The 12,244-nt window shown below is 34.0% G+C and overlaps 1 protein-coding gene across 3 annotated transcripts in view; it reads left to right on the top strand.

The window, feature by feature from the left end:
* The window catches only part of LOC149776563 (male-specific lethal 1 homolog), a 44,231-nt gene that overhangs the window by 9,691 nt on the left and 22,296 nt on the right, over positions 1-12,244 (top strand). For all 3 annotated transcript variants that reach the window (XM_089941026.1, XM_089941029.1, XM_089941028.1), the window contains exons 3-5: positions 3,147-3,433; positions 5,820-5,881; positions 9,648-9,715. In XM_089941026.1, coding sequence (XP_089797152.1) covers positions 3,147-3,433; positions 5,820-5,881; positions 9,648-9,715 — 417 coding nt within the window. The remainder of the gene's footprint in view (positions 1-3,146; positions 3,434-5,819; positions 5,882-9,647; positions 9,716-12,244) is intronic.

The raw sequence follows: 12,244 nt of genomic DNA, 5'->3' as shown, positions 1-12,244 counted from the left end.
GGATTTGTTTATGTAACAATAGATTTAAGTACAATTTTATATCCAATTTTGTGGCTTCCTGTCATGGTGTCTTTGAATTTCTCCACTCCTAATCCAAGATTGTATAGACAATTTTTAACACCCAACAATGTCGGCAAAAAAATTGCCTGATAGTATATTTTATCACCAGTAAGGGGAAAAAATTGCAATTTGTGACATTGGTGAAGCTAATTGCGATCCCTGTGAAAGTAATCAAAATCTATAAGACGTTTTTGTCAGCTAATGAAATTGATGTCTTGTGCTTCATTAGCAATGTGTACACTATATTCACTAAGCTTACAATCTGCTTAATGCAGTCTATTTAAAATCAGTTGTAACAGTATTTTATCTCTGTGTTCTTAGAATCTATTTTAAGTGCCCTACGGACAAACTAGAGGGAAATTTCTTGTGCCAAAGATGAAAAATAAGTATTGGCACAGAGGGTGTTGCTTAAATGAGCCCAAAATCAAAGATAACCACGGCAACTTTTCTCACAAAGAAGGCACAAGAACAAGAATGTATTAGTTAAGATTATTAAAAAGATAGAGGCTAATGAATGGTGACCATGTTCCAGCTAGGATTTCAAATGACAGGGTTGCTGACCAGGGCACCTTGAGCACAGTTGGACAATTTTTCAAGATCAAAGCACTTCATGTGTGAAAGGATGTCATATATTACACATATTTTACAGGTGCTAAAAGGGTTGGGCAGGGCATAATGCCTCTCTGTTTATGCTTAGATGGAACACTGCGATGATGGTGCTAAATGTTATGACCATTTTTCTTGCATATGATTCACATCAGTGCTCAAAGACAAATTTTTTGTCAGACTAGGCCATGAACAAGTGGCTTTCAATAAATCACTTGCACTGACTCGAATCGTGCTTGCCCAGAATGGTCATATTTTTAACTCAGCTGGTCATAAACCAGAATCACTTTTGAATGGTTTGTCATCAATTGTTTATTGTCTGACATTCATCTGTTGCTTAGCACAAGATTGATGTCACTACTCCTACTATACTTGGAAGATTGCCATGAAACTTTATGAACACATTAACCCCATGGTCTGGTTGGATGTAAATAAAAATGGATGGTAAAATCACTTTGGGGTTTTTCACTAAAAGACATTATGATGTTTAGTTGACTAATAAATAGCTACAACAATCATCTTGAAAGCTTGCTTTCACTAATCACAAATGGAAAATTATATTGACATAAGACATCTAGTGCTATGTTAAAATGATGCCAATTTGATGTCCAGTAAGACCATTACAGTGACCAGTTTGAAAATCTTATCACTATTCCTCTTGAATGAACAAAATGAGGATCTCACTAAAAGACCTTTTATGAAGTCTCGTTGGTCCAAAATGAAAATGGTGCTGCTTGCACAGCCTAATATGGTCACCTGAGGTGCCATCTTGAAAGTTTTATTATTCTTGCAGCTCTTAGATGGATGGTGATATTAACATGGGGCTTTTACTAATATAACTTCTTGTGATTAATTAGTTGGTTTTAAATGAAAATGGTGTTGATAATAATAATAATGAGGACGATGTATAATGCCTAATCTTTAGAAGCTCTAAGCACTTTACAACATTAGACAACACCTATAACATTAAAACCCATATATAATGATATTATTTAAAAAAAACAAACCATGAAAGTAGGAAACATTATTAGGTCTTTAAGTTGATCTGACTTCTAATATTGTTCATACAGTGGCCATCTTAAAATCTTGTTTTCATTTCTCCATTGCAGCAGTCTTGGAAATCTTGGCATTGTTACTCCTCCATAACAAATAGTCACATTGACATAGGATTCACAGATATCCTGTTACACCAGTTTATGTTGGTTTTCACTGGTAAAATTTGTACTGAAAAAAATGGGACTGTATTCATGTACCAACTAACTGTCAAATATGTTGTAAGTCTTAAAAGTTAACTGTTTTAACATGAAAGTCTATCAGTAGTCCATCTATTCTTTTCATGCAGGTATAATCTCTTATCCCCACTGATCAGTGATTGACGGCATCAACACTGTAACAGAAGAAATAGTTTCCTCTGCCCTTTCCCGTCCTCCCTTTAGATTTTTCAAACTATAAATTATATTGGAATTCACTGCCATTTCACAGTGGAGGCATAGGGTAGCTACTTACTAGTGCTCCTTAGTAAACTTAAATGACCTCACATTGAACCGTATCTGCATGAAATTGATGGAAGGATGAATTGTGATGCCCATTCTTTACAGCTGTGGCATATACATATGCACGCACAAACACACAGTGAAACTGACATATCTTTATACCGGAATCCCCTCAATGGCCAAAAGTTTGTTCAGTCCCAAAATTGCCTTTATGAATATTATCATGTTTTTCCCTCAGTAAACCAAAACCCCTCAGCTCTGAATAGTGAAACAAATTTTGATCCAAAGTTCAATTTTGTGTTGAACAAAACCCCATAAAACTGAAACTCAAATAAAACTTGTAAATATGAACATATTTCAGGCTAATTCTTCATTATATACATGTATTTAAAAATATTTACTTACAGCACTCTCAGATGTGTGCACTATTTCACACACAGGCCAATGCTCACAATTATATATTCTCACTCCCATCACATAAGCACTTAGAAAAAGATTTTTTCTTCACATCAGCAAAAACTAAGTAAGCCAAAAACTTCTCAAAACTGATTTTATATTTTGGGTCATGAGGGATTTTGATTTTGAGAGATGGCACTATATATATATATATATATATATATATATATATATATATATATATATATATATATATATATATATATATATATATATATATATATATATATATATACATATATATATATATATATATAATATTGTTTTCTGTTTTTGGCAGGAAGAGTTTTTAAGGAATATAAGTCTTGTGTGTATTCATAATGAATTCCTTATAAATGAAGGACATAGATACTGGGTTGTAATGCTGGTAGTCTTGTTCCATTTGCAAGAAGAGATATGGTTAACTACAGTTGCATGAATGAAGAATTTATTGTACATAAAATTGTCATTTTTCCAGGCAGCCAAATATCCGGAAAAAATTTGTCTCTGTATAATCAACAGTGCACTGTTTTATGCTCTTTTTTTCCACAGAAAATTGTCTTTAGAATTTCAAAGGGTACGTAAGAAGTTTGGAGCTGATTTTCCACTGACTGCTGAGTCCCCAACAGAGGAAGATACTGAGAAAGCATGCAGAGCCTTAGCAGAAAAGGCTCGACAGAAAGCAGTGTGCAAGAAACCTCGTAATCATGCTGAAGCTGGCCAGAAAGAATTGAGGACTGATAAACTGTATCATGTGTCATTTTATGAACCAATATCAAGGGAAATAGAGATCGAGGATAGACCTGATGTAATAAAAGGTGCTGCAGCTCAATTAGAAGGTAAGGAGTAAGATGGCTACAAAATATTACATTATTTTGATGGATACTCCATCTGCATAATGAAATGACCACCGAAGCTGATATTGTCTTGTCTTCATATGCTGAAGGAGCAAATGCATTTTGTGTTGTTCTTTCATTGCCCTTCATCAATTGCTATTGTCATTGTCTCAAAAACCACCGGCAAATCCAACCATTCTGGCATGTAGTTCTTCCAGATTTTTACCAGTGATCTTGATTCAACTTCAGATTGAAGTTACTAAAACTTGGAAACTTCTTCTTGAGAACTGCTTTACAGAATTTAGCTAAATTTGACAGTAGCGTCCTTATACAATGGCCTTTTAATTTGGAAGCAAATGGTGTCATTCAGCAATCCGGTATGGCCACCATGAATAAAAATAAAAAAATGTTTGACCAATGTTTTCTTTATATAAAAAACAGCATTTGACCACCAAAGGTGACAGAAAACACTTTTTTTGTAAAGGCCTGTAAAGTTTGGACAAATGAGTCAGATTTAGCATCAAATTAGGCATCTACCAACATTGGTTTGTCGATATTTTGATGTAGTTTATGATATTTACTGAGAACATGTTTTTCTTTATACAAAAATTCGTACAAAATATGTGATTTCCTGTTAAATTATGAATTCAATGATGATTCTAAATTTCCGTAAACTAACCACCATCTTTTTCAAGTAAACTGATATTTGAAGCTTTGATTGTGATTTTTTAATATTTTAAGCAGGTACACTAATTATCCAGATGTGCTATAATGATGGAGCAGTGTAGTGAACTTTCATTTACAACTTTCAGTCAGGATTTTGTTATGTCAGGCAAATGTGTGGTTGTATTATTAATGTTTCAAAACTCTAGTGACAATAATGACTATATGGTGCAAATTAAAATATGTTCAAGCAGATAAAGCCTACTTTCTGCTTTTTGTACAGTGAAATGTCATACATTCAGGCACTTTTTTCCCATTCCTGTCTTAGAGCAGCTGGAATCGGGGATTGCTTCAAGCAAAAATAGTAGAAATCCATTCAGATAAATTGTTTTTATGATACCAATACCTTAAAATAAATGGAATGCAGACTTTGCTGTAATCTGTAAGTGCACCCATCTAGTTATGATTTGAAATTGCTGGTTGCCAGGCAGCCTAAAACTAGCAACTTTCTAAACACAGTATTGCACTGTGATAGTGGGGTTCTTGCAATTTTTTTGTCCAATGTTCCCTGTGTAACTGCTAGGCATGCTCTTTTGTGAGGAAACATGAAGATAACATCTACTTTTCTTTTGTGCGTGTCTATCCATGTCTATAATGGTATCATCATGGATCAAGTTGTGAAAGGCAATTAAAAACTAAAATGGCAGTGAATACCCATGTAGAACAACATATTTGGCAACCCAACATTCAAGGTTTATGGTAGTCTGTCGAGTTGCTTAGTAAAGTCTTTCACAGCCACTAGCATCATATTTTGCGAGGTTTAGGCCACTGAAGAGTTATTTTCCTTTCAGGTTAAATTTTTTTTAAAAATGGACTCATTTTATGTTAATGCACATATTTTGGAGGAACCAATTTTTAAGCTTATAAAGAAATGTAATTTGACGGGGAAAAAGTGTGACTTATTATCATAAATGTTGGTAGATAATGGGGGAACACTAAAGTTAAATGAAAGCAAGATCTGGAACAAGATATTGCGTTGTAGAGCAACTTGTTTAGAGGTGTACCAATGATTCAAACATGTTGATGTCATTATGCTTTGCTTTAGCACTTGATAAAACTTTTTTTAATACAGATTTGTAAGTATCAAATGTGACAAAACTGTCAAACCAAATAAGATTATCTAATTATTTTAGTATTGATTAGTACTATCTGCTTTTTCCCTTTGTCCTTTTAAAATGTTATGTGATGCAGGATACAGTGACCATGGACCTTTTACTTGGTTAATACAACCTTGAAATATTCTTGAATTTGAGGGTGTGGCTTTGGAAACCTTAATTTAAAAAAAGTTGTTTTTATCCTTTACAAGTTTTTGATTTTGTTGGAAAAAGTTGAATTTACCTTGGCAATTATAAAATATTAATATAAAACTAAATAAAATATGTTACTTTGAACTTTCTGTTATTGACATATTTTCCAAAAATAATGAATAAAGCAAAATAATGTGATGAAATTTGGTGGAACAAATGACACACAACACCAGTAGTTAACAAAGTGACATATAAAGAGGGTTCAATTTCTGTTACATAAAATACTCCTTCACAACATTTGGAAGTCCTTGAAACTTTAATTTTTTTAACAAAAATCAGTTCAGAGCTGTAAGACCCATCATTTATTTTAACTTTTTCAACTGTCTTATTCAGTGTCTATATATACTTCACTATTGCAGTGGAAGTTCCGTCCTGGAGAATACAGACCTTCACTAATCTTTATGTGTTGGAAGGTACGGAGGTATGTATTCAAGTAACTTTTGCACACAAAAAAAAACTATTCCCAGAAATCTTTTTTTTAGACCTACAAGCATTGTGAGATTTCTAGCATTTATAATCACTTATAAGTCAAGTCCAGCTGAAAACTGCACAGGCCCAGATCTGCCATCACCTAATGCTCTGTCAGATCAGGGTTAATGCAGTTTGTTAGCACATTATGTTACAGCAGCTCAGGGTATGTGTTGTTTGTAGTTGGACTTGATCTGTACTGGGAATGTTTGTGTGTGTATATGTATATGTATGTGTGTGTGTGTGTGTATATATATATATATATATATATATATATATATATATAAAGTAGTCCCCCTCTTGAACAGCCCCCCTGATCAGCGGCCACCCGCTTCGTATGGCCAGAATCCGTTGGCACCGACGAGTTTGTGTTCAAAAGTACCCCTCGCGAAAGGCCACCTGGCTAACACGACCAGCTGCCAGCATATTAATGCAATAATATAACATTTACCCCTCACAAGCGGCCGCATTTTATCTGAATATGTATCCAGAACCAGTATTTTATTCATAACATGTGTTAAGTAATCCGATTTCTGTTTCCCAATGTCAGGTTTTCGTTACTGAAAGAAGTGTTGAGTAAAGCACATGTACCACTAAGGTTAATATTATATCATTTACGCCTCACGAGAAGCCAAATTTATTCCATAAAAACCGAGAAAGACTCAAATTTAATCCATACAAAAGGGTAAATACAATGTAATCCAATTAGCTTTACTGCTGTGTTATCATAAGATGTCCGGTTTAGTCACTCTGATAATTGTTAAGATTACAGTTATTGAACAATAGTAACAGCTGAGAAGTGGCAGTATCGATGTACAATACCCAAGTCAGCAGGAAAATGGTTTGATAGCTTTTATGGCTTCCCTTAGTAAGATGTTGAGCTTGTTCATTTTGATAATTAGGGGCTATTACTACTGACAATAATTGTCAAAATTACAAATCCTAACAGCCGCGAGGTCAGACCTTTGTAATGTTAATGGTACATATCGAAGCCATTTTGGCTTCTCTCACTTGAAATTGTTTTATCAGTATTGTAGTTGGCAACATGAATAACTTACTGCAAAAAGATCAACATGTCATCGAGGAAAAGAAAAATTCTCAGTTTAGAAGAGAAAGTGAAAATAATTCAACTGACGGGGAGGGGGGAGTGTCAAGGATCCTTGCAGAAAACTAATGTCGGGAAGACTCAGATAAACAATATCGTGAAAGATAATGAAACAATTCTGCCGAAGTGGGAAGGTGAAATGGATGGAGAAAGGAAGATTGTTTGAGCCAGGAGACGTTTGTATCTTGATTTGAATGACAAGAAAAAGCAACAGTTTTGTCAGCTGAATTGTGATATGACGACTTTACCGCAAGTAATGGATGGTTGCACAGATTTCAAGTGCAACACAATATTAAGTGTTCTGTCCTTAGTGGAGAATCAGCTGATCTTAATAATTAAGTTGTCGAAGATTGGAACAAAAGACTAAACGATATATGCAGGGGATATGACAGCAAGGATATTTTTAATTGTGACGAGACTGGTTTGTTTTTTAGACTTACCAACAAAGTGACAGACGATGTGATCTGTAACATAATTATAAAGACAGTTTTAAAACTATATCAATGGTTATTCATAGCATTCTTTTGAAAATGATGACACTGTTTTATATTTATTTCACAACATGCATGTGATTTTTTAATGAAAATATTAAATGTTTTAGAATTAAATGTACTTGTGACTTTCTTCATATGTATTTACTATTCGCATTTGTCATCCCCCTCTAGAAAGGCCACCCTCATTATAAGGCCACTTCCCTGATGCATTAGGGGTTAGGGGTGGCCTTATAAGAGGGGGACTACTGTGTAGGTATATATATATATATATATATATATATATATATATATATATATATTCTGTGAAATTGCTGAATTTATCATTAGCATTCAGACAAGTAAAATGAATGCTTTCCAGAAGGAAATATTAATTGATTTATATTATGAATTGTTTTTAAATAATCTTCACTTTAGTCTTACAAAACCATTGAACAGTGTTGTCCTTGAGCAAGTTCAGGGGACATTCTCTCTCTCCACAAATTAACAAGTCCTAATATTGCAGTAAAGGAGGAAAGAGAAACCTAAAATGACAGCTCAGACAAGGTGCAGTGCTGCTTCTAAACTTGTGGTAGTGCAGTGGTGTTCTGTGAACATCAGTTATTATGTTTTTGTGATAATAAGGTTTTGAGTAGAAAGAGAAATTGACAGAATGCTGTTGTGGTCTGACAGTAGTACATAAATCTGAGAATACTGTTTAATTTGAGAAAAATAGGTGTGGGTCTCCAAAACCAATTTTAGCGCTTCAGGTCATAGACCAAAATAACTTTTGTGATGGTCTGTTGTCCGACATCATGTGTCCCATTAGCACAAATTTGTTATCGCTATTCCTCCTGAACTGCTTTTAAGATTGCCATGAAACTTGACTTATACATTCATTCAGTGATCTTGGTGGTCCTAAATGAAATTAGTGCTGTTTGGACACTAAATCTGACCATCATTGCAACCATCTTGAAAATCTTGTTGTTACTGCTCCCTCTGAACATGTCATCATGGTCTTTGACTTCTACTTCATCCTTGATGAAAATGGTGCCAATCTGACTTCATATGTCTGCCACTGTGACCTTCTTGAAAATCTTATCACTACTGCTCCTACATGGAATGTCATATCAGTATGTGGTTTTCACTGAAAGACTTTTTATGATATCAGATTGGTCCTAAATGAAATTCATGCTGATCTGACTTCCAATGTAACCACCACAGCAGCCATCTTGAATTATTTGTTGTGCTACTCCTCCTGATTGGATGATCATGTCAGTATAGGGTGTTCACTAAAAGACTACTATGATGTCTAGTTGGTCTCAAATAAAAATGGTGCTGATCTGACATCCAATATGGCCACCACAACAGCCATCTTGAAAATCTTTGTTATTGTTACCTCTACCCCTTACTAATCATTTAAATACTACTTTTATCCAAAGTTTCTCAGTTGCTTTGTATCTTGTGTACATGGAGCCAGTTTTGGCAAGTATATGCTTTCAATATGCTGTGCAGTGAATAGCCTACTTTCAGCTCCGATTATCAATTATTGTTTACCCTGGACTGAAATTGAGTGGTAACAATCAATAACCACCAGTTAGAACTGAATGCAGGCTATTTTCAAACTTACCAATATCGTGTCAAATTTTTTAGGGTTGAACAAATAGATCAACAGTTTCTGTAATATTTTATATTTAATGTTTTGATTTTAGCAAGACACATAATAAATCCTCTTTTTAAATGTTAAATGTGTTTCAGATTCTTAAATCTTTCTCTCTCATCAATCAACTTTGAGCTTGCATTGGGAGTCTGTGTGGGAAATGCTTTAAAATATGCTTAAAAGGTGTCCATTTTGAAGTTTTATATGAGTAGCATTGATACTATAGATACTAATCTATGTAATAGCATTGGGACACCTAATATGACTGAATAGCATTGGGACACCTAATATGACTGAATAGCATTGGGACACCTAATAGGACTGAATAGCATTGGGACACCTAATAGGACTGAATAGCATTGAAACTCTTGATGCTATCCTGTATATCATCTTGACTCTTTATAGCATATTGATAAGACTCCTAAGAACAGTCCTGCAACTGAAAACAGATTAAGCTAACAAGCATGATTTTTTTTCCCTCCAGAATCTAGAGGATGATATTTTTGTTAAAAGACACCAGAAACCAGAAATAGAAGAAAAGAGGAGAAAACGGTAATGATTGCTTAGAACAATCTTTAATGGTTTTGTCTCATATATAACATTGGGATCACTTTTATTATGTCATTGTGATTGTTTTAGGCATCACTAAAAAGTTTTACTTTCAGCATAGTTTCTCTGACACTGTTGAACTTACAGTCATGGGACTTTATGTGTGTAGTCAGCTTTGAATGTATTACATCTATGGACAAAAGTAGGTCACAGTGACATACATTTATGCTCCAGCAGTTTCATTAAGTGTTTGCATTTAGCACTTTTTCTCTGACACTTGTACTGATGAGAGTATCCATCTTAGAGTATACTTTTCTCTGGCCAAAAGTAGGTCACATTGACCTTTTCATGCTTCAGAGATTACATTTTTATATTTAGTTGCGTTTCTTAGACACTGTAGTGTGTGCAGTTATAAAACTTCATAGGTATATTAATAGCAGGGATATAAATCACTTCTATAACATTCTGATAAGTCACCTGTTTTTCTTGTTCAAGTTATGCAAGGTTTCTATATACCTGACATGAAGCACATTATAATATTGTATGATGATTTCCATCTGTTACTAATTTAGTTTTTGCACAATAAGTCAAGTTATCCATCATTTTTATTTATAAAACCTTTTGGATGTTTGCACATAGGATAAGAAAGAACCTTACTGATTTTTGGTCTGATCGTTTAGGGACAAGGTCATTGTGACTTAAAGAAGAAAAAGTTTCTGCACATTAACTAGAATTCAGCACCATCTACATTTTGAGGATGGTTTGAACTTAGTATAAAGAAGAACCCTATACTTTTCACTGAAAGCAAAAAATTATTATCCACACAATGCCATTAGTTCTATACCATAGACCTGAAGCAAACTCAGTCAATCACTAGCACATGTTATAACAATGAAGCCTGTCAGTTTAAGGATCAAAAGGTCTTTATTCGGGATTACTTAATCACATAGAACAAAAATGCTGTTTTCACTATACAGTGTTTAGTACATGATGCTGTTTTCACTATACAGTGTTTAGTACATGATGCTGTTTTCACTATACAGTGTTTAGTACAAAATGCTGTTTTCACTATACATTGTTTAGTACAATATGCTGTTTTCACCATACAGTGTTTAGTACAATATGCTGTTTTCACCATACAGTGTTTAGTACAATATGCTGTTTTCACTATACAGTGTTTAGTGCAATATGCTGTTCCCTCTATATAGCATTTAGTACATAATGCTGTTCCCACAATACAACATTTAGTACATCATTCTGTTTTCCCCTTACAGTGTTTAGTACATAATGCTGTTCGTCACTATACAACATTTAGTACATAATGCTGTTCCCACATTACAACATTAGTACATCATGCTGTCTTCACTATACAGCATTTAGTACAAAATCCTGTTCTCTAAATAGTGTTTAGTACATCATGCTGTTCTCTCTATATAGCATTTAGTACATAATGCTGTTCCCACTATTTAACATTTAGTACATAATGCTGTTCCCACTATACAACATTTAGTACATCATGCTGTTTTCACTATACAGCATTTAGTATAAACTCCTGTTCTCTAAATAGTGTTTAGTACATAATACTGTTCCCTCTATACACCATTTAGTACATCATGCTGTTCCCACATTACAACATTTGGTACATCATGCTGTTTTCCCCTTACAGTGTTTGGTACATAATGCTGTTCCCACTATACAAAATTTAGTACATCATGCTGTTTTCACTATACAGTGTTTAGTACATAATTCTGTTTTCACTATACAGTGTTTAGTACAATATGCTGTTTTCACTGTAGTGTTTAGCACATAATGCTGTTCCCTCTATATAGCATTTAGCACATCATGCTGTTCCCACTATACAACATTTAGTACATCATGCTGTTCCCACAATACAACATTTAGTACATAATGCTGTTTTCACTATACAGTGTTTAGTACATAATGCTGTTTACACTATACGCATTTAGTACAATATGCCGTTTCCACTATACAGTGTTTAGTATATAATGCTGTTTTCACTATACAGTGTTTAGTACATAATGCTGTTTTCACTATACAGTGTTTAGTACATAATGCTTTTCCCTCTATATAGCATTTAGTACATCATGCTGTCCCCACAATACAACATTTAGTACATCATGCTGTTTTCACAGTACAGTGTTTAGTACATAATGCTGTTCTCTAAATAGTGTTTAGTACATAATGCTGTTTTCACTATACGAATTTAGTACAATATGCTGTTTTCACTATCCAGCATTTTGTACACCATGCTGTTTTCACTGAACAACATCTAGTACATTATGCTGTTGCCACTATACAGCATTATGTATGCATGAATGTTTTTGTTTCTTTCCCAAACCATGAAAGTTTAAACAAACAAAATATTAAGCTTCCTCAGTTATTGTAGTAGATATTATTGATGTCAAGTAAACATGTGCATGTCATTCTGTCACCAAGCTGTCTAGTGTTTTTATAGAGTTATGCCCCTTTTAGTGTTAAATGTATATGCAATATGCTCATTCTTATGTATGC

This window comes from Sinohyriopsis cumingii, chromosome 18 (assembly GCF_028554795.1).
Source record: "Sinohyriopsis cumingii isolate HCF-2022 chromosome 18, ASM2855479v2, whole genome shotgun sequence".
Lineage (NCBI taxonomy): Eukaryota > Metazoa > Mollusca > Bivalvia > Unionida > Unionidae > Sinohyriopsis > Sinohyriopsis cumingii.
This window is presented reverse-complemented; position numbering and strand designations above follow the sequence as displayed.